At 36.1% G+C, this 20,540-nt stretch overlaps 1 protein-coding gene across 14 annotated transcripts in view; it reads left to right on the forward strand.

Annotated features, from left to right (window-relative positions):
* Positions 1-20,540, forward strand: part of LRIG2 (leucine rich repeats and immunoglobulin like domains 2) — a 63,240-nt gene that overhangs the window by 35,130 nt on the left and 7,570 nt on the right. For 11 of the 14 annotated variants that reach the window (XM_015092177.3, XM_042252694.2, XM_042252673.2 and 8 more), the window contains 15 exons: positions 1,485-1,550; positions 2,905-2,979; positions 3,134-3,268; positions 4,078-4,221; positions 4,345-4,488; positions 4,960-5,103; positions 5,311-5,454; positions 7,674-7,754; positions 8,482-8,553; positions 8,692-8,760; positions 13,063-13,226; positions 14,802-15,122; positions 16,040-16,321; positions 17,442-17,891; positions 18,491-18,640. In XM_015092177.3, coding sequence (XP_014947663.3) covers positions 1,485-1,550; positions 2,905-2,979; positions 3,134-3,268; positions 4,078-4,221; positions 4,345-4,488; positions 4,960-5,103; positions 5,311-5,454; positions 7,674-7,754; positions 8,482-8,553; positions 8,692-8,760; positions 13,063-13,226; positions 14,802-15,122; positions 16,040-16,321; positions 17,442-17,891; positions 18,491-18,640 — 2,441 coding nt within the window. Of the gene's footprint in view, positions 1-1,484; positions 1,551-1,995; positions 2,472-2,904; positions 2,980-3,089; positions 3,269-4,077; positions 4,222-4,344; positions 4,489-4,959; positions 5,104-5,310; positions 5,455-7,673; positions 7,755-8,481; positions 8,554-8,691; positions 8,761-13,062; positions 13,227-14,801; positions 15,123-16,039; positions 16,322-17,441; positions 17,892-18,490; positions 18,641-20,540 lie in introns of those variants that run through there. The other 3 variants (XM_027973238.3, XM_042252661.2, XM_060412804.1) reach the window with 3 other exon arrangements.

The following is a 20,540-nucleotide window of genomic DNA, read 5'->3' on the forward strand; positions in this document are numbered from 1 at the left end:
TATAGATTTTAGAACTGTATGGAAAAGGCTTTAAAACTATGTGAAAAAGTGATGGTTGGATCTAGCCCTAATTACATTATGGTGTAAATTAGGCTCTTACATGAAAGTGGCTAGGTTTTACAGATGCACAGACAGGAATCTAGCTGAGAACAAATTGTTCTGCTGTGATAGAGACATCGTTCAAACTGCATGCATCTGTCAGCGGCCCATGGTGGCGCAGTGAGATAAAGTGATCTGTACTGTGTCTCTAGTGTGCCCCACTGCTAACCATATTGTAGTGTATAATACATCTCTTGGGCAGACAGCTTGTGTGGGCTGGATTCCATCTCAGCCTTGAAAAGATGCCAGAAAGCATCAAGGTGAATTTTTAAGCCTATTTAAATATTTAGACTCATGACTAAATATCAGTGAAATCTCTGCTGTATCTGATTGAAGTGAGATGGAATTTCAAGAATACAAGAAGTGAGATGGAATTTCAAGATTACAGCTTCCTCGCTTATTAGCTGTGTGACCTTGGATTGCCACATTATTAATTTTTCCATCTGTGTCTGTGTTGGGAAAGTGAGGATTGTAAAAGTATTTACCTCAAAAGGTGGTTGTATGGATTTAGACAGTTAATACATATAAACTGCATAGAAGAATGCGTGGCACTTTATAAATGTTAGCTGTTGCTGCCACTACTATCATCACCATTAAGGTAACTTGGAGTGAGATGAATTTCCCTTCTCTGAAGCTAGATTCCCTTTTTAAAAAATTTTTTAAGGAGGACTGCATCTCTATCAGGGATGTGGTCACCCTCAATTCTAAAAAATAGAAACTCGCTGTCTTGACTAGTGAAATCCAGTCCATCTTCAAGTTTATCTATAGTTAAAGTGTAATACATATGTAACATTTATACTACTTTAGAAGTGCATATTTTTATTACTTTAAAATGTGTATTTCTTTCAAAAGTATGTAGAATATAGTGCGTTATAATAAAAAGCTATAATCACTGGAAGGGATGAAGAAACCGTATCACTGAAATGATCTACAAGATGTATTGTTAAGTGAAAAAAGCAAGAGGCAAAATAATGTGTAAATTATTCCACCATTTGTATAAATTTTTTCTGGCATATCTGACAGGCTATAAAAGAAATGGTGTTAAATTCACTTGTTGATGTTGGGGAGGAAAGTTGAATGGCTGGAGAAAAGTGTGGGAGACTTTTTACTGTACATCCTTTTATAACTTCTTGATTACTGAACCACAGGAATGTATTTCCTAGTGAGTAAAAACAAAAATTAGAAAGCCCTCAAGAAAACTGAAAAAGCTATTTTGAAATCTAGGTGAATTTTTATTCATCCTTTGTAAACATTTTTTTATCTATGCTGCTCAGATTCATCTTTGATAGTGCTTTTAGATTCCTGTTTTAGTTTCATTGTTTTTTCTTTCCTTTAAGCGTGCTTTCCAACATTAACCTAAGAATGGTCTTTTGTCCCCCATTTAGGGATTTGAGTCATAATCGGTTGTCTAACTGGAACATCAGCTTAGAGTCTCAGACATTACAAGAAGTGTAAGTTATTTTTATTTACTTAAATTTACATTAAATTCTTTGAGGTGATTTGTTGAATTGGGAATTGCAGAATATTCAGTCCAAAAATGTCAAAGAAGAAAAAAAAAATTTGAAGGAAAGAAAACTTTAGATTAAAATATGTTTAAAAACCTAAACTTATGTTTAGCTTTGTTACTATCACGAACTCTTTGGGTATTATGCCATTGAGTTGATGATTTCAAGTTGTAAATTGCATAGAAATACTATTCTACTTCCAAGGGCCCTAAAGTAAGATTTTTCCCCTCTCTAGAGTGATGTGTGTGTGTGTAGATATATATTTTTTTACCAGAGTTTTAGCCCTAAAACTCTGTCATGTAAATTTATTTAATTTTTACCTTTTGACTTGTCTGAGGTGGAAGTGTCATGTCTGAAGTAAATTTAAATGAAATACAATATTTTTGGTATCATTTGAAGTGTGTTGTTTAATGTAATTCAATATTCTACTTCATTGACATTTTCCCTTTAGTACTGAAATGTATTATTATGTAGTTTTTGGAGAGGATTTCTAAAATATTATTAATGTAGTTATTGCGTTGTGATGTTCTTAGAGGCACAACTAAACACCCCAGAATCAGATGAGTTTTTCTTTTGAATATCTTTGTGTCAAAGGATACTTCGTGCTCTCATTGTTTCTGCATTCTCTTCTTCCCTGCCTCAAATTGACCACCTCTAATCTGCTGTGGACTGAATGAACAATTAACAAGCTTATTAGCTGAAAGAGTAGGCCCTGAGGAAAGGAAAATGCTCAGTGGGAAGTACATGAGCTTTATTATATATTGCATGGACTTCGTTACTTCATTTGGTTGATTGGAGGCATTTTACTCCTGGCTTCTTTTCTGTATTCTAGATGTTGAGGTTGCTGTATTCTAGGTTGAAAACCAGGTTGGTGAAATGTAATTGCATTAGATTTGCTACTAAAACAACTGAGATAATCTGTTAGGTCTGTGGTCTCAAACAGCTTTCTCTAACTTTGAGTAACTTAAAAAAAAATTTGTGTGTGTTTATTTTAAAACTGTATTTAATAACTAATATAACTATTGAAAGAACCTTGCTGGGAATTAAAAATATATAGTGTTGCAGAATATTTCCTAACCTTTCAAATGTTGGTATCAAATTGTAGTTCTATACTAGGAAAACTTGTTAATTAAAATTTCTAGTTTCTCAGTAGAATACATTTAGTCTGACTCATTCTCGGTCATAGGCTTTTTTCCAAATGTGGCATCTATTCTAAAGAATATGTATTAGCTAGAAACTAGAACTCGAGAGGTAACATTTCCCTCACTAAATTTTTAAATCTATTTTTCCTCCTATCCAGGAAAATGAATTATAATGAACTAACAGAAATCCCGTATTTTGGAGAACCAACTTCTAATATTACTCTCCTCTCATTGTAAGTAAATAAGATGTCAGGTCTTTTAGTTAAATTGTGAATAGTACACAGTTTTTCTATTTTTGTTTTAGGGACCCTTGTTGTTAACCGTAGTTATTTTTGTGCTCTAGGGTGGATCCCTGGCAATAGCTTCAATGTAATCTTTGTTTTGTAGAGTTCATAATATAATCCCAGAAATAAATGCAGAAGTGTTCCAGTTTTACCCTGCTCTCGAGACTTTAGATCTCAGCTCAAATCTAATATCAGAAATCAAGACATCTTCATTTCCTCGAATGCAGCTTAAATATCTGTAAGTAAAATAAGAGTTTAAACTAGATTTACTTTGAAGTGCATGTTTATTATTCATTGATACCCAGATAATGTCTGTTGTTTATTGTGATTTTGCTTGTGTGAAACAAACCTAGGTTAGATTTTTTGTTTTTTTTCCCTGCCCTTGAAGAAAGAGTACCCTATTTACAGAAAATATTAAGTATCCAGGGCAAGTTTTGAGATTTAATTGTGGATTGTGTTTTGCTAACAGTTTTGTAAAAGATAAATGGTAGTGGTCTGTTAAATAGCAGCTTACTCTGTGTGTAATGATGATAATTAGTATGTATGGAGAAGGCAATGGCACCCCACTCCAGTACTCTTGCCTGGAAAATCCCATGGACGGAGGAGCCTGGTGAGCTGCAGTCCATGGGGTTGCTAAGGGTCAGACATGACTGAGTGACTTTACTTTCACTTTTCACTTTCATACATTGGAGAAGGAAGTGGCAACCCACTCCAGTGTTCTTGCCTGGAGAATCCCAGGGACGGGGGAGCCTGCTGGGCTGCTGTCTATGGGGTTGCACAGAGTCGGATACGACTGAAGCAACTCAGCAGCAGCAGCAGTGTTTTACAGTTTACAAAACAGGTTCACACTGTTTCAGCCCAAATGAAGTAGGTATTACCCTTGTTTTGTGTTGAAGAAGCACAAAGCAGTTACATGATTTGTAAAGTTGTTTACAGTTGCTAAGTGGTAGAACTGGCACTCAGTCATAGACTTGGGGCAGCTTCCTTGTGGTAGAATGCTGATTTAGTTTCATTAAATTTTTTTTGTCCTTACCTTGTTCATTTTAGGAATTTGAGTAATAATAGGATAACCGTCTTGGAGGCTGGTTGCTTTGATAATTTGTCAAGTTCCTTATTAGTGGTGAAGTTAAACAGGAACAGAATTAGCATGATTCCACCTAAGATCTTCAAGCTACCTCACCTCCAGTTCTTGTGAGTAACTGAATAGATTGATTATAAGAAGATCATTTTTTCTTATAGTGTCTGTTTCTTTTTATTATTTTTAGGGCAAAGCAGCAAACCAGTTTTCTGACTGTAAAACAATTTTTTTTTAAGGGAACTTAAAAGAAACAGGATTAAAGTTGTGGAGGGTCTCACATTTCAAGGGCTTGACTCCTTAAGATCTTTGAAAATGCAACGGAATGGAATTAGCAAACTTAAGGATGGAGCTTTTTTTGGCTTGGATAACATGGAAGAATTGTAAGTACTGTGAACTGGAATAGGAGATTGTTAGGAAAGGAATCTTGGACTTTTCAGTGCTAAACAGCTAGGATAGTAACTTTAATTATAACAAAGTATTTTAGCTTTTATGTGAAATCAGTTAAACTTTAAGCTTTGTTATCTAACCAGTATTTTTGTTATCATTTTTCCAAACATTTCATCCAAAATGTTTATATTCCTTCAATAGTTCGGTAGGTGAAAATTATCAGAATTTACCTAGAACCAGGTATACTATATCTTTTGGTGAGTTTGTTTTATAGATACATTTTAAACAGTCTCACCGCTTTCTTGCACTAAATCTAAAGTAACATGTTTATGAAAAGAATTTGTTCACTTGGGTTGAGCAAAAGTGTATGGCTCTCTGTTCAAGCCTTAATGAAGATTTTGGAATCTCCCATTGCAGTGCCTTGTTTGAAACATATTTCCTCCGTTCTTTCTCTAATTCTGCAGAGAACTGGAGCATAATAACCTTACAGAAGTGAACAAGGGTTGGTTGTACGGCTTGCGAATGTTACAGCAGCTCTATGTGAGCCAGAATGCTGTTGAAAGAATCAGCCCTGATGCGTGGGAGTTCTGCCAAAGACTGTCTGAACTGTGAGTGTGGGATGGGATTTCAGTGGGGGGCTGTGAGTCTAGAGCAGATTGAATAAGTCATTCCCATGGCTAGTAATGAAATCTAATATCCCTTTTTATTAGAAATTTGAAAGCCTTAAATTTATCATGTAAGTAGAGTAAGAATATGAAAGTTGAACTGAAAGAGAGTGAATTCTCTACTCTGTTTACCATGTTTCCTGTTTTTAGTGATTTGTCCTATAACCAGTTGACCCGTCTGGATGAATCTGCCTTTGTGGGTCTGAGCTTACTGGAGAGATTGAATTTAGGGGACAACAGAGTCACTCACATTGCTGATGGTGTATTTAGGTTTCTTTCCAATCTGCAAACACTGTAAGTACATCTGTCCTTTTGGGGTTTTTTTTTGCTGACTCTTTTTTAAAGCAGTGAAGCAAAATAACTAATGAATCTACAAATTTATGTATGTTAATGTTTTGCAGTTCTTCTCTGCTGTGCCATGGGGCAAGACAGTCTTGCTTATCTCTATCCCTATACATAAATTTTACTTATCTCTAGTGATTTTAGCTTTACTTGAATTCTGAGTTAACTAAACAACAGATCATCTCTTACTGTGGAATAATACACAGTTGCTAGTGTCAAGAATGCACATTTTCTTACTCTTCTGACCTTCCGCTATAATAGTAGTATTCCAGAACTACCGCTTCTCATTCAGAAGAATGCAGGATGTATTATGGGAACACCCCTGGCCGGAGACCTGCTACTGTTAACAATTTGCTGCATGATTTTGGACAGAAAAAACTAACATTTATTAATGATCTGATATGGGTCAAGGGCTTTCAGAGTATTAGGATATTATTGCTCTTTTCCCTATTGGAGGACTGAAGTTTGGAGAGATTAAAATGATTTATTTAAAGTCATATCCCTTGTAAATGTTTGGGCCAGGATTAGAACCCAGGTCTTTTTTATACTGAAGCTCGTGTGATTTTTTACTTTACTGCCAGACAAACAGAATCACTTAACCTTTCCTGGGTGTTATTTTTTTTCTTTATCTTTTTGTTCAGTGAAGGATGGACATAGGATTAGATAGTTGCAAAAGGCATTATCAGCTCTGTGGTTCTCTAAGTTGAATGTTTTATCTTTATCATGGAATATAATTGAATGAAGAGATATTTTAATGAGATACAGTAATTTCAAACATAGAGCATAATAAAGTAAGAATAATCAGTAGAATTTGTAGATTGTTAGGTTCCTGAATAGGGGACTCTTTGGTCATCAGGGTTAGTTGATAAATGGACTTAGAAGAGAGGCAGGTTCCAAACTTTGGGACCTAACCATCAGTGACAAAGTGTGATGATTTTGTGAAGATGTCTATGGGTGCACAAGTGTGTGTGTTATTTTTTTTTTAACTTAATGAAATAGTCCTCCTTTAGATTTGACCTTGAAAAATTAAAAATGATTTTTTTTTCTACATTATCAGAGGTTAAATTAGATCAGTGCAATCTCAGGAATTTATTTCTTTAGGAATTTATATTAGAAGCAGCTGTAGCCTTTTGGCAGTGCATGGGATGGCAGACAGGTTCTTTCAGTACAGCACTGATTATTGCTTTTAGTATTAAAGCTTAGGAAAGTAATTGCAGCAGTAATAACTAATGCTACAAAGATAGTTAAGGCAGAATTAGGAACAGACCTGAAATATTCTGGCTTTGGATCAATGCTCTTGCCAGAGTAGATATACTTGTCACTCACTTTGGTGAGTGAGTTCTGTGGAGGAGTGCAGAGTCCTGCAGAGTTGAGCCATCAGTTGTTTGTTCTTTGGTAAAATAAGATGATCTTTTGTAGCTTTCACTTCAAGTAAAGATGTAGCTAAATGGGAAGAGTGGTCTATCTCCTTACTATTATTCACATAACTCTACATACGTCTTACAAAGCAGAAAGCTCTGTGCTCTGTTCTGAGATGACTTAAGGAACAAGAGTGACTAAATGTCTTTAACTGGATCTCCCCCATGAGGACAGGATGCAGTGCAGTTGCACCTTCTGAGAATGGAAGAATGGATTTTTTAAAGACCCATATTTTTTCTTCTAAAGAGAGCAGAGTGATCACTCTAGCACATGGGTATATCATTGTTTCTTCCCAGGGGTCATGTTTAATTGCTGTTGAGCTGTGAAGCTCTCTATTGACATTAGTTTTTGTCAGGTTTGAGGTCTCAGGGGAAGGTGCGGGTCACTCCAAATCCCATCAGTCTGAAATCAGATTGGTAAGCCATACACCTTGCATCTTGAATTCCTCCTGCTTTTTGTAGGTCCTTGATTAATTTCTAATATGCTAACACAGTTACAGGCTATTAACTAGAAAGATTAATACTCTTAGCAGGTTGCTTAATGTATTTATCAAGGTTGGCTTTAATTCTTAGCTTATGAGACTGAGCGCTTGCATGCTTATCTCAGTATTCTTTAAAAAGAGGAATTGAATATTTATCATAAATAACCTCTAATATAAGGGTCAAAATTAGCATTGCTATGTCAGGATGATGCCTGATGGTGTGATGGTCGTGCTGACTAAAATAACCTGTCTATCCTTGACATTTTTGTAGAAACTTAAGAAACAATGAAATTTCATGGGCCATAGAAGATGCTAGTGAAGCCTTTGCTGGACTCACAAGTCTCACTAAATTGTATGTAGTTTTCACATTTATGTATGTTTACAAAGGTCAAGAATCAGTTGTAAATGTGATTGGATTGTATCTATTTACTATGGCTAGAAAGTCAGCCTTCTGACTCATCCACTAAAGGAAGAAGCTTTGTTGTTTATTAATGTTTTTGTGTTTTGGTTTGTTTTTCTTTCTCTCTTTTTTTTTTTTCTGTGTGTGTGGTGGGGCACTTTCTCTGAAAGAGCATTCCTAAGGTCACTTAAAGAGAAGTTATTTGTGGAACTAAAATTTCAGTTTAAGTAAAAGAAATGCACTGAAACCACAATTGAACTAGTGATCTTTTTAATCATGTGAGATTTATGAGTAATTTAACTAGCAAAAGAGAATTCTCTCAAGTGATATTTTAGATCTCCCATTAAGAATGTCTCCAAGGCTTCACACTTGCCTGAATTTCTTTGACTGAATGACCTTTTGCTGAGAAGGGAGAAACTGGGAATATAATCCAGTTTATTATTGAAAACCACAAGCGTTATCTGTGGTCAGGATAGTTGTTTACAGGTACCTCACTGAGCACCAACATGTTAATAGATGCCTTTATTCTATGCTTTGCATTGGTTCATAATAAAGATTCACAACTTTCTTAAAAATGCATGTTAAGCTTATTTTCACTTTTTATAGGTAAATGTTTATTTTAATGAACTTAATTTTGTTTAGTGGAGAGCTTTATTAGAAAGGTTTGTTTGTATTTCAGAATCTTACAAGGAAATCAGATTAAATCAGTTACAAAGAAAGCATTCATTGGTCTTGAGTCCCTTGAGCATCTGTGAGTATTTATCATTCATTTTGACTAGTATATAAATAATCTTTGCTGTTAGCAGAGGTTTTCATGACCATTTAAAGGGTTTATATAACTTAATTGTAGAAATGGTGACTGGGAATGTTTCATTTCTCTTCATTTCAGAGATTTGAACAACAATGCTATAATGTCTATTCAAGAAAATGCTTTTTCCCAGACTCGCTTGAAAGAATTGTAAGTAACTTAAGTATTTTTTGTCACTAATTAGCTAGTTATCCATGCTTGTTGTGTACATGTGATGAATGTGACCCAGATATTTCCCAAAGCACACAATTCAGGCAGGAAAAAAGAAAATGGTAACATTCAGTTATTTTGGTGGTTGGATGTAATTTAAAAATAACTCAACATTGAAAAGCCCAGAGTGTGTGGCTCTAAGACCTTCTATGTCTTTTCCTATGCTGCTGCTGCTTATAGTTAAAAGAGACCTTAGCACCACTGCTCATGCTTGATGTTTATCCTTCTGTTCCTTCTTTATTCCTTTCTTCCTTTTTGGACTATTGGAGACATGTGTTCTCTTGGGGTGGCTTACAGTTAAGATATTACATAATTTTTTGGAGGTGATACAGCACTTTCATTTTAACGGTCAGAGAGGATGTCTGTAATCTGTTCAAACTACTAAAATGTTCCGAAACTATTGAATAGTTATGATAGAAAAATACATATCATTTTAACCATTTTTTATTCATGATTTAAAAAAAATTATTCTTATTTCCTAGGGGGGTATTTCCCAGGGGAAGGGTGGTTAGTCGGGCACTGCTATTAATTTTAAGCTCTGGTGATTTGAATATTTAGCCACTGGTGAGAATCAGTGAGGTATATCAACTTATCTTGCTTTGCCAGAAGGCTGCTCAAAGGGAGGTCTGTGAATTCAGAGTGGATTCATGACACGATAAGGACAGAAATTCAGAACACACGGTCTTAGAAACTTTAAGAACAGTTTGACATTACTATGACACTTTTGTTGAATTTTATAAAAGTATTGGTCAAAACAGATTGAGAATTTAAATAATTGGTCCTTCTCCACATATAGTTTGCGATACACTGGAAGTATGTGAGTTCAAACTGTCTAGGTTTAGATTCTTGTTCCATTCTTTATTGCTATGTATTTAGCCTAAGACTCAGTTTCCCTTCTCAAAATGGGAATAGCACTGTCCTCAGGGTTATGTGAGGATAAAATGAGATAATTTGTTTGTTCGAGAAATATTTATTGTCATTTGCTATGTAGGATACTGTTCTAAATGCTAAAAATGCAGCAGTGAACAAGACAAAGCCTCTGTCCTCACAGCATGTTGCAGTGAATTCTAAAGGGAAATAAATTGCGAACAAGTAGGCATATGATATCTCATCAGGTAATGTTCTGGAGAAAAAACTGGGTCAAAAGTGGTACAGAGTGACAGGGGTTTTTATTTGAAATAGTAAGGGAAGGCTTTCCTAAAGATAACAGCCTTAAAGCCAGGCCCTTAGTGAGATGAAGTGGCAAGGCATTTTATACTGGGGGAGGGGCATTCTGGGCACAGGGAAGAGCAGGTGAAAAGACCCAGAGGTAGAAACTTGCTTTTTGTGTTTGAAATATAGCAGACACACTGGGTATGGCTGGAAGACAAGAGCGAGGGGGAAAGTGGTAGGAAATGAGGGCAGAGAGTTAAGCTGCCCTGATCATGTAGGGCCTAATAGGCCATGAATAGTTAGGATTCCCCCCACAAATGCTTTAGAAAGCTTTTGAGAAGATGTTTCACACAGAGCCTGGCACACAGTAAGAGATGAATAACTAAGATAACAGCAAAAGTTAAAATATAGAGATCATTTTTTGTCACTTTTTGCCAGATTTTTAAAGTGCCTTTTTATTGTTTTTGGTCTCTTGACATACTTTAAGTTATTTCTCTTAAGGCCACTTGAACTTGAACAGGCACAACTTAACTGCATAACAGTATATCAGTATTACCAGTTTTCGGTTGTGATAATCTGAGGGCCAGCAAGAAAGTTTTAATTCTAAAGAGAACTCTGTTTTAAATATAATTTATATAGTAGGTGAAAGCAAATAACTGTAGTTTCATTCTTAAGAGAGTCATTTGGTAATTTTGTGAGTTGGTTTCAATAGGCTGCTAATGCAGGAATTCTAATACTGATTTTTTTTTACTGATAAGCTTTAGTTGCTCTTAAATTTAAGTCATGTTTATAATACTGAATTTGACATCACCATTTATTAAAATATCTCTTGATACTGTTTTGTATCCTTCCCAGTGCTTTGCAAAAATATTGAGGGGAGATGGGAGAGTCAAATATAAATTAAAAATTGTTTTGCATTAAAGTTATATAATCATGGTAGAAAATTTGATATTTAAACCAAGGGAGAGAAAGACTCCGAATCCTCAGTACTGAAAAGACAGGCACTGTTAGTATTTGATGTATATGTCTCCATGTACTTGTGGAGAGAACACAGGGTGTACTCCATTGGCGAGACAGGGTTCATTAGCTTGTGAAAAGTGGAAAGACGCAAAAGAAGTGGAAGTGAAGTGAGCTAATGTGGATTCTGTGGTATCTGGCCAGGCACTGTGCTAAATGCTTTATTCAAAACAATCTTTGAGGTAGGCATTCTCAATCCCATTTTCCAGAAAAAGAAACGGATTTTGGAGGCATTCAGTATCTTGTCTAAGGTAAGTAGTGAAATTAGGTTATGAGTCCAGGTCTCATGAGCCAGCTTACATTATACCTAAGAAAGCATAAATCAGACCGTATCATTCCTTTGTTCTTAACTTCCCAGTGTATTCCAGCACATGTAGGAAAAGAACAACTCAGGTTCTTTCCTAAGTTTATAAAGCGCTTGCATGGCCTGGTCCTTCTTGCCCAGCTCTTGGAGCTTATTCCCATCCTTGTCCCTTCACTTTGTGTGCTCTGGCGTCAGCGGCCCCCTTTCTTTTCCTGGAGCTTTTCCTCGTAGATGCTTTTCCGAAGCACTGGCCTCAAGGTGTTTGTGCAGTTTCCTCCATTTGTGACACTCTGACCCCAGATCACGTGATTTGCTTTCTTGAGTCTTTTAGGTCTTTGCCCAAATGCCATCTCTTCAAAAACTCTTTCCCTGACTGCTTTATCCAAACTGGTAGCTGCTGTCTCTTAAGTGGTAGCTGCTTTCCTTCTGTCTCTGCCCAGCTTTGTTTTTCCTTGATAGGACTTAACTTTGTAACTCCACTTTGCATTTGTTTGTTTATTGCTTGAGTCTAAATATACAAGCTTTGAGAGGGCGATGGTGCCACAGCCTAGAACAGTGCCTGGCATATAGTAGTCTCAGATATTTCTCTGTGAATGAATGCGTATAGCATAAGAATTCTTAAATGCAGAATGTAGTCTTTGGCCTGCTTACTTAAAATTGCCCTTGATAAAATATGGCTTTTGGGGTACCCCTAAAGACTGTTTGAAACTTCTTTGGAATCAGATCTTAGGTATTTTTATACCGAACTGTAAAACTGCTTGAGGATTTTAGAGATGGACACAAAGCAGGTTATAATATTGTCAAAATCACTTGCTTTCCCTGGTTCCAAGGGGATGGGACATTTAAGGGTGATTAAAAGAAAACGCTGACTTTTCAAATGTATTTTATAGGCCTATTATGACCACAAACCATTTTTCAGTGGTTCTTAGTTTAAGTTGTAGTACATGTTGCCACAGGGCTGAAATGTTTTTAATCTTGATGAAATAATTTGAGAATAATTATACCCTCTCCACAACAAAGTTGTCTCTTTGTTCTAATATATATAGTAAGCTCTTCCCCAAATTTCTTTGGGAAAATTTTTAGACCTCAGAAATTTAAAGGAAGGCACAGTGAACATCCATATTCCATTTACCTGCATTCATCAATTCTTAACTATTTGCCAAATTTGTTACATATTTTTCTCTCTCCCTCCTTCCTTCTTTTTCCTTCCCTTTCTCTCCATCCCTCTCCCTCTTTCCGCACGCACTCATATACATATATATACTATTACTTTGCTTAACCAGTTGAAAGTAAGCTATAGACATCATGACATTTTACTCCTAAAATATCTTAGCATGTATTTCCTATGCAAGGTTATTTTCTTGCATAACCACAATACTATTATCACACCTAATGAAATTAACATTGATAAAATAATATCTAACATGCAGTCGATACTTAGATTTCCTGTGTCCAAAAAATGTCCTTTGTAGATATATTTTCTTAATGAAGTATCTCACTCTCCATTTGACTGTAATGACTCTTTAGTTTCCTTTAGACTAAAAATAGATCCCTTACCCTTATTCCCCAACACCTTCTGTTAGTGTCTTTCATCACACTGTCGTATTTCAGGAAACAAGGTTGACTGCTTGAATTTGTTTTCTTATGGCTAGAGTCAGGTTAGGCATTTTTTTGGCAAGAAATCTGAATAGATATGTAGTAAGCTTTTAATGCTGGAGAAACTTGGAATGAAAAATAAAGAGCAGTTATTTTCCTCTGTATTTCTACAGGATTCTGAACACAAACAGTTTGCTCTGTGACTGCCATTCCAAGTGGTTGCTTCAGTGGCTGGTTGATAATAACTTTCAACATTCTGTGAATGTAAGCTGTGCACACCCTGAATGGCTTGCAGGGCAAAGCATCCTGAATGTGGATCTGAAAGATTTTGTCTGTGGTTTGTATTTTTGTTTTAAATTTCGTATCTTATTCCTTACTGTCTTAACAACAGAATTTAAAAAATGTAAAGTAGAATGCTTTCCCACTAGCTTGTTTCCATTTCTTTACTTTTTTCCTCTAATATTGTAATTGTAGCTTAAATTTTGTGTTCTTTGACTTAATATAACTTAGGCAGTCTTTTTCCCTCTGTGTATTCTTAATCATTTAAAATAATGACAGTATAATAGCATGTTTATGAATGTAAGCCTTTTGTGTTTAGGGGATTGTTAGCCTTAGAGTAAATAACTAGTAAGATTCCTGCATCAAAAAGTATGAGTTTGTTTGTTCATGAGTTCATTCAGAAGTATGATTTTATATTTAGTAGATCTTGAAAAAGTGCTCCTAGGCGTTTTCAAACAGATAGCACTACTTTATGTGGTCACCAACAATGTATGGATGTACCAATTTCATTTGTTTTCTACTTTTAATACATTTTCTTAAGACAAAACAGCAAGGTTCGGCAGTTTTTTGGAGGAGAAGAGGGTACATAGACAAGTTGTCATAGACGAGTTATCTTAATTCTAACGCTTAATCGCCATTTCAAGTATACATCTGTATTCTCATTTTGGAGATTTTTCTTTTACACTTACATTTCCTTTAAAGTAATTCTTAACTTTCACGCAATGGAACTTTTAGATCAGTGTATCTGTGTTGCTGGTAGCATTTAGATACCTGTATATTGCCAGATTACTTAAATGCTTAGGACATTTGGAAGTTAAGGTGCATAAAATACTTAACTTGTTTTTACTAATTTTAAATTTGTAAAATTTGTAAAACAAATTTTAAGGAAGAAAGCAAAGAGCCTAGCTACATTGCCATGAATGCCCTTCTGACTTTACTTAGTTTTAAATGTAAACATACCCTATATATGACACAGTGAAATGTTACTGAGTAAAGACATTTCGTTAAAAATTCATATACCTGCTTCTCTGAATCAATTCAATAACATATTATCATTTATGAATCTATAGTTTATTAGCCAGTCCTAAGCCAGTCTTCAGTTGGACTTTTGACATATTTGAAATTTTTCACTATTTTAGTTGAAAGTTATGTACAAAGTACTTTCAGATAGAATGTTTTATTAATAGAATATCTATTTTTATATGTTATATATACACAAACACATACATATACATAAACATACAAAGGGTAATAGAATTAAAGCTTGTTTTAAAATTCTAATTTAAGTTTTTGCTTTTGCCAGTAACTGGTAATACTTAAGATAGTGCATTCTAAGCATAAGTGACAGTAAGGGAGGGTGGGAAGAATACTAAGCCCTGAAGTTTGAAAACCTGGGTTCCATTCCAGGCTGAGCTGCTGATTTATCTATCTTAGAGCAAGTCATTGACCCTTCTGGGTGTCATTTTCCTCATGTTGAAATAAGGGAATTGGGTTCTAGTTCTGTAGGCCCTTTCAACGTTATGACATTTTGTCAACAGAACATACAGTTTTATATTATTTTTTTTTAAATTGAATCTGTAGAAGCAAAAATAAATAAGTGACTTGGCTCCTGCCCTGTATTTTTTCCTCTTAGATGATTTGCTCAAGCCACAGATAAGAACTCATCCTGAAACCACAGTTGCTCTGAGAGGCGTGAATGTGACTCTGACATGCGCTGCGGTGAGCAGCAGTGATTCACCCATGTCTGCTCTGTGGCGCAAAGACAGTGAAGTCTTGTATGATGCTGACACTGAGAATTTTGTTCGTTATCAGCAGCAGGCTGGAGAAGCTCTGGAATATACTAGTGTCCTACACCTTTTCAGTGTGAATTTCACAGATGAAGGAAAATATCAGTGTATTATTACTAATCACTTCGGTTCTAACTATTCTCATAAAGCCAAACTGACTGTGAATGGTAAGAAATTATGCTCCTGATGGTTTTATAGTTAGAAGGATTTTTCATGTTTAATTTTTGAACTTTTGACCAAGAAGATTACATTAAACCTGACACTGGGTGAGGGTCCTTACTGTTTTTGTCTTTAGCATTATGGTAGTATACAGGCTGGATTGTTAATTTACCCACTTGCTGTCCCTAATTAGTCTTTGACTGAGGGGTAAAGGTGAATTCCATGGTTTCAGGAGATGAACTACTCTCTTTTGTGTTTTTGAAAAAATATATATTTTTAATTCTTCATTTTCTTTCTAGAACTGTAATTCTGCTCTGAAAACTATAAAATTTATTCCTGACACTGTTCATAGGGCCATTCAGTAACTGGGAGTATTAACATTTCTGGGACCATTGATCATTATCATTGTCTAAATGTAGTCAGTGAAACCATTTTTGAAAATAATGCTCTTTTTCATTGTGTCTGTTGAAAAAGTAAACAACAGCTTGATTGGTCTATTGCCTGTTAGATTGAATAACTACAGCACTTCAGGCTTTGTGCAACCAAAAGATGTACATGTGTTTGAAGGCATAATTTTTTTTTTTTAATCATGCATCTCTTAAGTAAGGAATAGTAAATATTAAGTGCTAAAATATGGGTTCAGAAAAGTTTATGGCCTCAGCTTTTTCTGTCCCTGTCAAGGAGATCAGGTAGATTTGTCATGCATTCTGGAAGAGTTAGTCATCACTGTACGCCATGCTCTGAGATTCTTAGAGAAAAGATGGCCTCTGAAGTTACTGTCAATGCAGAGAGCATGTCTTCTCAAAGAAATGGAGCAGCACAACAGTTGGCATTTTGCTTAGTAGATTCTCCCTTGTGTGCGTGTGTGTGTATGTATATATATATTTCCCCACCCACTATCTTCTGGTGATCTTTTTTGGAACAGAGATGCCATCTTTTCTGAAAACTCCAATGGATCTAACTATTCGCACTGGTGCCATGGCCAGATTAGAATGTGCTGCGGAGGGGCACCCTGCACCACAGATTTCCTGGCAGAAAGATGGTGGTACTGACTTCCCTGCGGCTCGAGAGAGACGCATGCATGTCATGCCTGAGGATGATGTCTTCTTCATTGCAAATGTGAAAATAGAAGACATGGGGATCTATAGCTGCATGGCACAGAATATAGCAGGCGGTCTCTCAGCAAATGCCTCGCTCATCGTGTTAGGTATGTTTACTGCTTTGTGGGTCCATACTTCTGTGGGAGTCCTTTTATTGTGGATCAACTCTTGGTCTTAATGCCAAGAAAAATCTCAAGTTAGATTTCAGTTGCGATCCTTCTTTGTTTCATTGTTCTGCCAATTTATACAGGTATGTGTCAAGCTTGGATATTAGTGGAACAGTTAACTGAAATCTGGGGAAATTTTGAGGGCGGAATTGGAGATTTTTATCCCACGAATTGAAAATTCAAATCCCTTTACCCTGTTCTGTTTCTGTCAGTTTTCTACTTCATTATATGTTTTTTCTATGATTCATAGTGAATTTTCATCATACTGCTTCAGAGAACTTGAGACAATTTAACTTTTTCCCCCTTCATTAAAAAAAAAAAAAAAGTAAAAGACAAAAAGACCTGTTTTCTGGTTAGATTTCTCATTTTCCTTCCAGTGTGCTCCTGTTAATCCTGTGCTCTGGTACAATGTCTTTTCCCTGTAGATTTCCCCTGATAAGCCAGTTTTTTCTTATTAGAACATTTGTCTTTATGGGGCTCAAATCAAGGCAAATTCTCTTGGCCTCCAGATGTTAGGGTTTTTAAAAATACGTTGGTTTGTGTAACTACTTGTATAACCAGGAAAATAAACTTATTGTTTAAAAATTTTAAGATATGCAGAAAATTTGAAAAAAGGAAGGAAAGTCACTCAAACCCTGTTTAGATTTTTATATATTCTGGACTTTTTAAAACTACTCATCTTCATGTGGTTATGTATACCTACTTTTTCCACTTAATATTATATCACGGGGTTACATTGTCATTGTCTTCATGAAATATGTGACTGTACTGTAAATTACTCATTTTTCTGCTAGATTTTTTCATCTTTAAAAATTACAATTAATTTTGTAATAAACATTTTTTGTGTATGAATCTTGACTTCTTCACCTGGGATTGCTTGCTCTAGGTAGAATTCCTGAGAGGAGATTTAGATTTTTTGAGGCTTTTGCTTTTCTGAAAAACTTCTAATCCTCCCATGAGCTTATGAAAGTGTTTATTTCATCATAACCTCATTAGTCTAATTCAGTAGGATTTTAAGGATAAAATTGCCTGATATTTTTTAAATGTATCTTTCTGTTAGAGACACCCTCATTTGTTAGACCCCTGGAGGACAAGACAGTAACCCGAGGTGAAACTGCAGTATTACAGTGCATAGCTGGAGGGAGTCCCACCCCTCGCCTCAACTGGACCAAAGATGATGGACCTTTGCTGGTGACAGAACGGCACTTCTTTGCTGCAGCCAACCAGCTTCTCATCATCGTAGATGCTGGGCTAGATGATGCTGGGAAATATACCTGCATTATGTCAAACACCCTTGGGACAGAACGTGGTCACATTTACCTCAATGTGATTTCATCCCCCAACTGTGACTCTTCCCAGAGTAGCATTGGGCATGAAGATGATGGCTGGACCACAGTTGGCATTGTGATCATTGTTGTGGTCTGCTGTGTAGTGGGCACCTCTTTGATCTGGGTCATTGTTATTTACCACATGAGGAGGAAAAACGAAGACTATAGTATTACAAACACAGGTAAGTGGTATCCGGTTGACCTCTGTGGCTTTTGTCTGAGTCAAAATGTAGTGAGGAGTTTTGATACCTTATGTGTGGTAGAGGAAGAGTTTTTCTGTTAAAATGTCCTGCTTCCTTGATGTGATGGGAGCTCTCTAGTGAATAATTTTAAGAGTTTCTAGACAGTCCCTCCAGACTTTGCTCTCATAAACAGTTGCAGTGCACCTTCTTTCTTTAATTCCTAAGGCTTATTTCTCTTGTAAATTCCTGTGGGAAAGAGTGGAGTCCTTCTGGCAGCGGTCAGTCTTTGACACCTCTCACTCACCCTGAAGCTCTGTGAGAGAAGAGGTACGATGCAGCCAGATAGATTGTGAAAGTGCCTCTGTGGACTGCAGACTTTAGGTTTTGTTTCGTTTGCTAGTACTTTTAAAATGAAGCTTGGGGGAGAATTCTAATGAGAAATAATTTTAAGAGAAAATTCTAAGAGCTTTTGAGTTCCTGGGTACATGACATTTTCCTGGTCACTAGTACAGAAGTAGAATACATTTGCAAAATAGTCTTCTGAGTGTTGACCTGAATTACTTAACTTTATTTGAGAGTTACACATGTCTCTTTTACAGAGGAACTCAATCTGCCTGCAGACATTCCCAGCTACTTGTCTTCCCAAGGAACACTGTCTGAGCCACAGGAAGGCTACAGCAACTCTGAGGCAGGCAGTCATCAGCAACTTATGCCTCCTGCCAATGGATATTTACACAGAGGCACTGATGGTACTGACTCTTCATTGTCTGTGCTTCCTGTTTCAGCCTACCTGGTTGGGTTTAGTTTTCAGTGGATAGTCTTCCCCACTAACTTGAAGCAGTATTTTAAAATAAGATACACAATGAAAACATTTGGATCCATGCAAGATAGGATGAAAATTGACTAGAGTCTTAATGGAGGAGAAAATCATTTGACAGAAAGGAGGAATACTTTTTTTCAAAAAGAAAAATAGTTAACATATATTGAATGATGTTTACTATGTATCAGAAGCCATTTAAATATTTTTACATCTGCAGACTCAGTCCCTATGACAATCTATGTATTCAGTACCAGTATAATCACTAATGCACCGATTAGAAGACTGAGGTACAGAGAAATTAAGACATTCATACATGACTACACTTAGTGATCATTGAGAGGGAGAAAAAATTCAAACCTAGGTGATCTGTTTCTACAACCCATATCATTAGCTAATCTACTACGTGACAAATATAAATTATAAGCAGATAAAGAGAAAATGACACATATACAGTAATTATTTCCTTGTATGTGTGCTAAGTCATGTCCAACTCTTTATGACCCAATGAACCACAGCCCACCAGGCTCCTCTGTCCATGGGATTGTCCAGGCAAGAATACTGGAGTGGGTTGCCATTTCCTACTCCAGAGGAACACATTCTTAAACAAGGGATTGGCGAACACAGCAAAGGCTTCCAGACCAAAGTATTGTTATGGGAGAGAGATGGTCTAGAAACTTCTCTCAGGTGTCTTTTATCCTTTTCAGGCATGAGCACCCTTCAGACCACGTCCAGGAAGTTTGTTCTATCTGCTGACAGGTAGACATTCACTCAGGTTTAAAGGGTATTGATGATTCTCAGTATATATTGGAGAGCATCAGAGAGAGATAAAATAGTTAAGATATAAAATAATGATTAAGAGATATAAAATAATTAAGTTCTAATAATTAAGAACCTAACTTCTCAACAGTACTTTTCTCCACTCCACCCTTCCCATGGGGAGTGACAGAGCGCAGGGAGGAGAATTAAGGGATGGAATTGGGTTTGACTCAGTTCTTCTTTCCAGCCATGTGGTCATGAACAAGTTATTTAAAATCTGAGCTTTAATTTCTTCATTTTAAAAATAAAACAACAATATTTTATAAAGCATTTCTCTCAAGATTCTCAAAGATTCTTTGAATGAATCTGTGTAGTACTTCAAGTACTAATCAAATGGAAAGTCTGTTTCATTTCTACAGGGATTTTTTTTAGACTGGGTGTTACTAGAACTTCTATGTAAATCCACAAATTGGATTTTCTATTGAGTTTCCATGGAAAGGATGGTATTTCTAGCTTTTTTTTTGGCTGCACTCAGCAGTTTGTAGGATCTTAGTTCCCCGACTAGGGATTGAACCGGGGGCCGTGTCAGTGAAAACACCAAATTCTAACCACTGCACTGACAGCGAGGTCCTTAAAAGCCTCTACTCTTTGCAGTTGGTAGGAAATAACACTACTTTCTGGGTTAAACTTAATTACTTCCAGTTCTTTTCCAATTCTGACAATTCTGTTGCTTGATCATGAATAAGTAACTCACTGTCTAGTTCTTACTTTCCTTTCTTTTATCATTCAATTTTCAAACACTTAATGGTCCAGGGAGCTCATTATTAAACTTTTACTTCTACCAAACACACACTTGTCAGGCAGGACCCGTGACCGTCAGAAACTTTCTCTAGGAGTCCTTTTAGCAATTAGTGTTGCTTAACCTCTTGACTCGTGAAAGTCATAGGGGCTTTCGTGAAGTGAAGTCATCCTAGCTTCTTGTTCTCTGCTTTAGTTTGCTTAAGCCAAACATGTGTCCTGTAGCACAGTGCCAACCTTATCTTGGCTTTCTTGATTTTAGCATGACTTTATTC

Source organism: Ovis aries, chromosome 1 (genome assembly GCF_016772045.2).
Source record: "Ovis aries strain OAR_USU_Benz2616 breed Rambouillet chromosome 1, ARS-UI_Ramb_v3.0, whole genome shotgun sequence".
Lineage (NCBI taxonomy): Eukaryota > Metazoa > Chordata > Mammalia > Artiodactyla > Bovidae > Ovis > Ovis aries.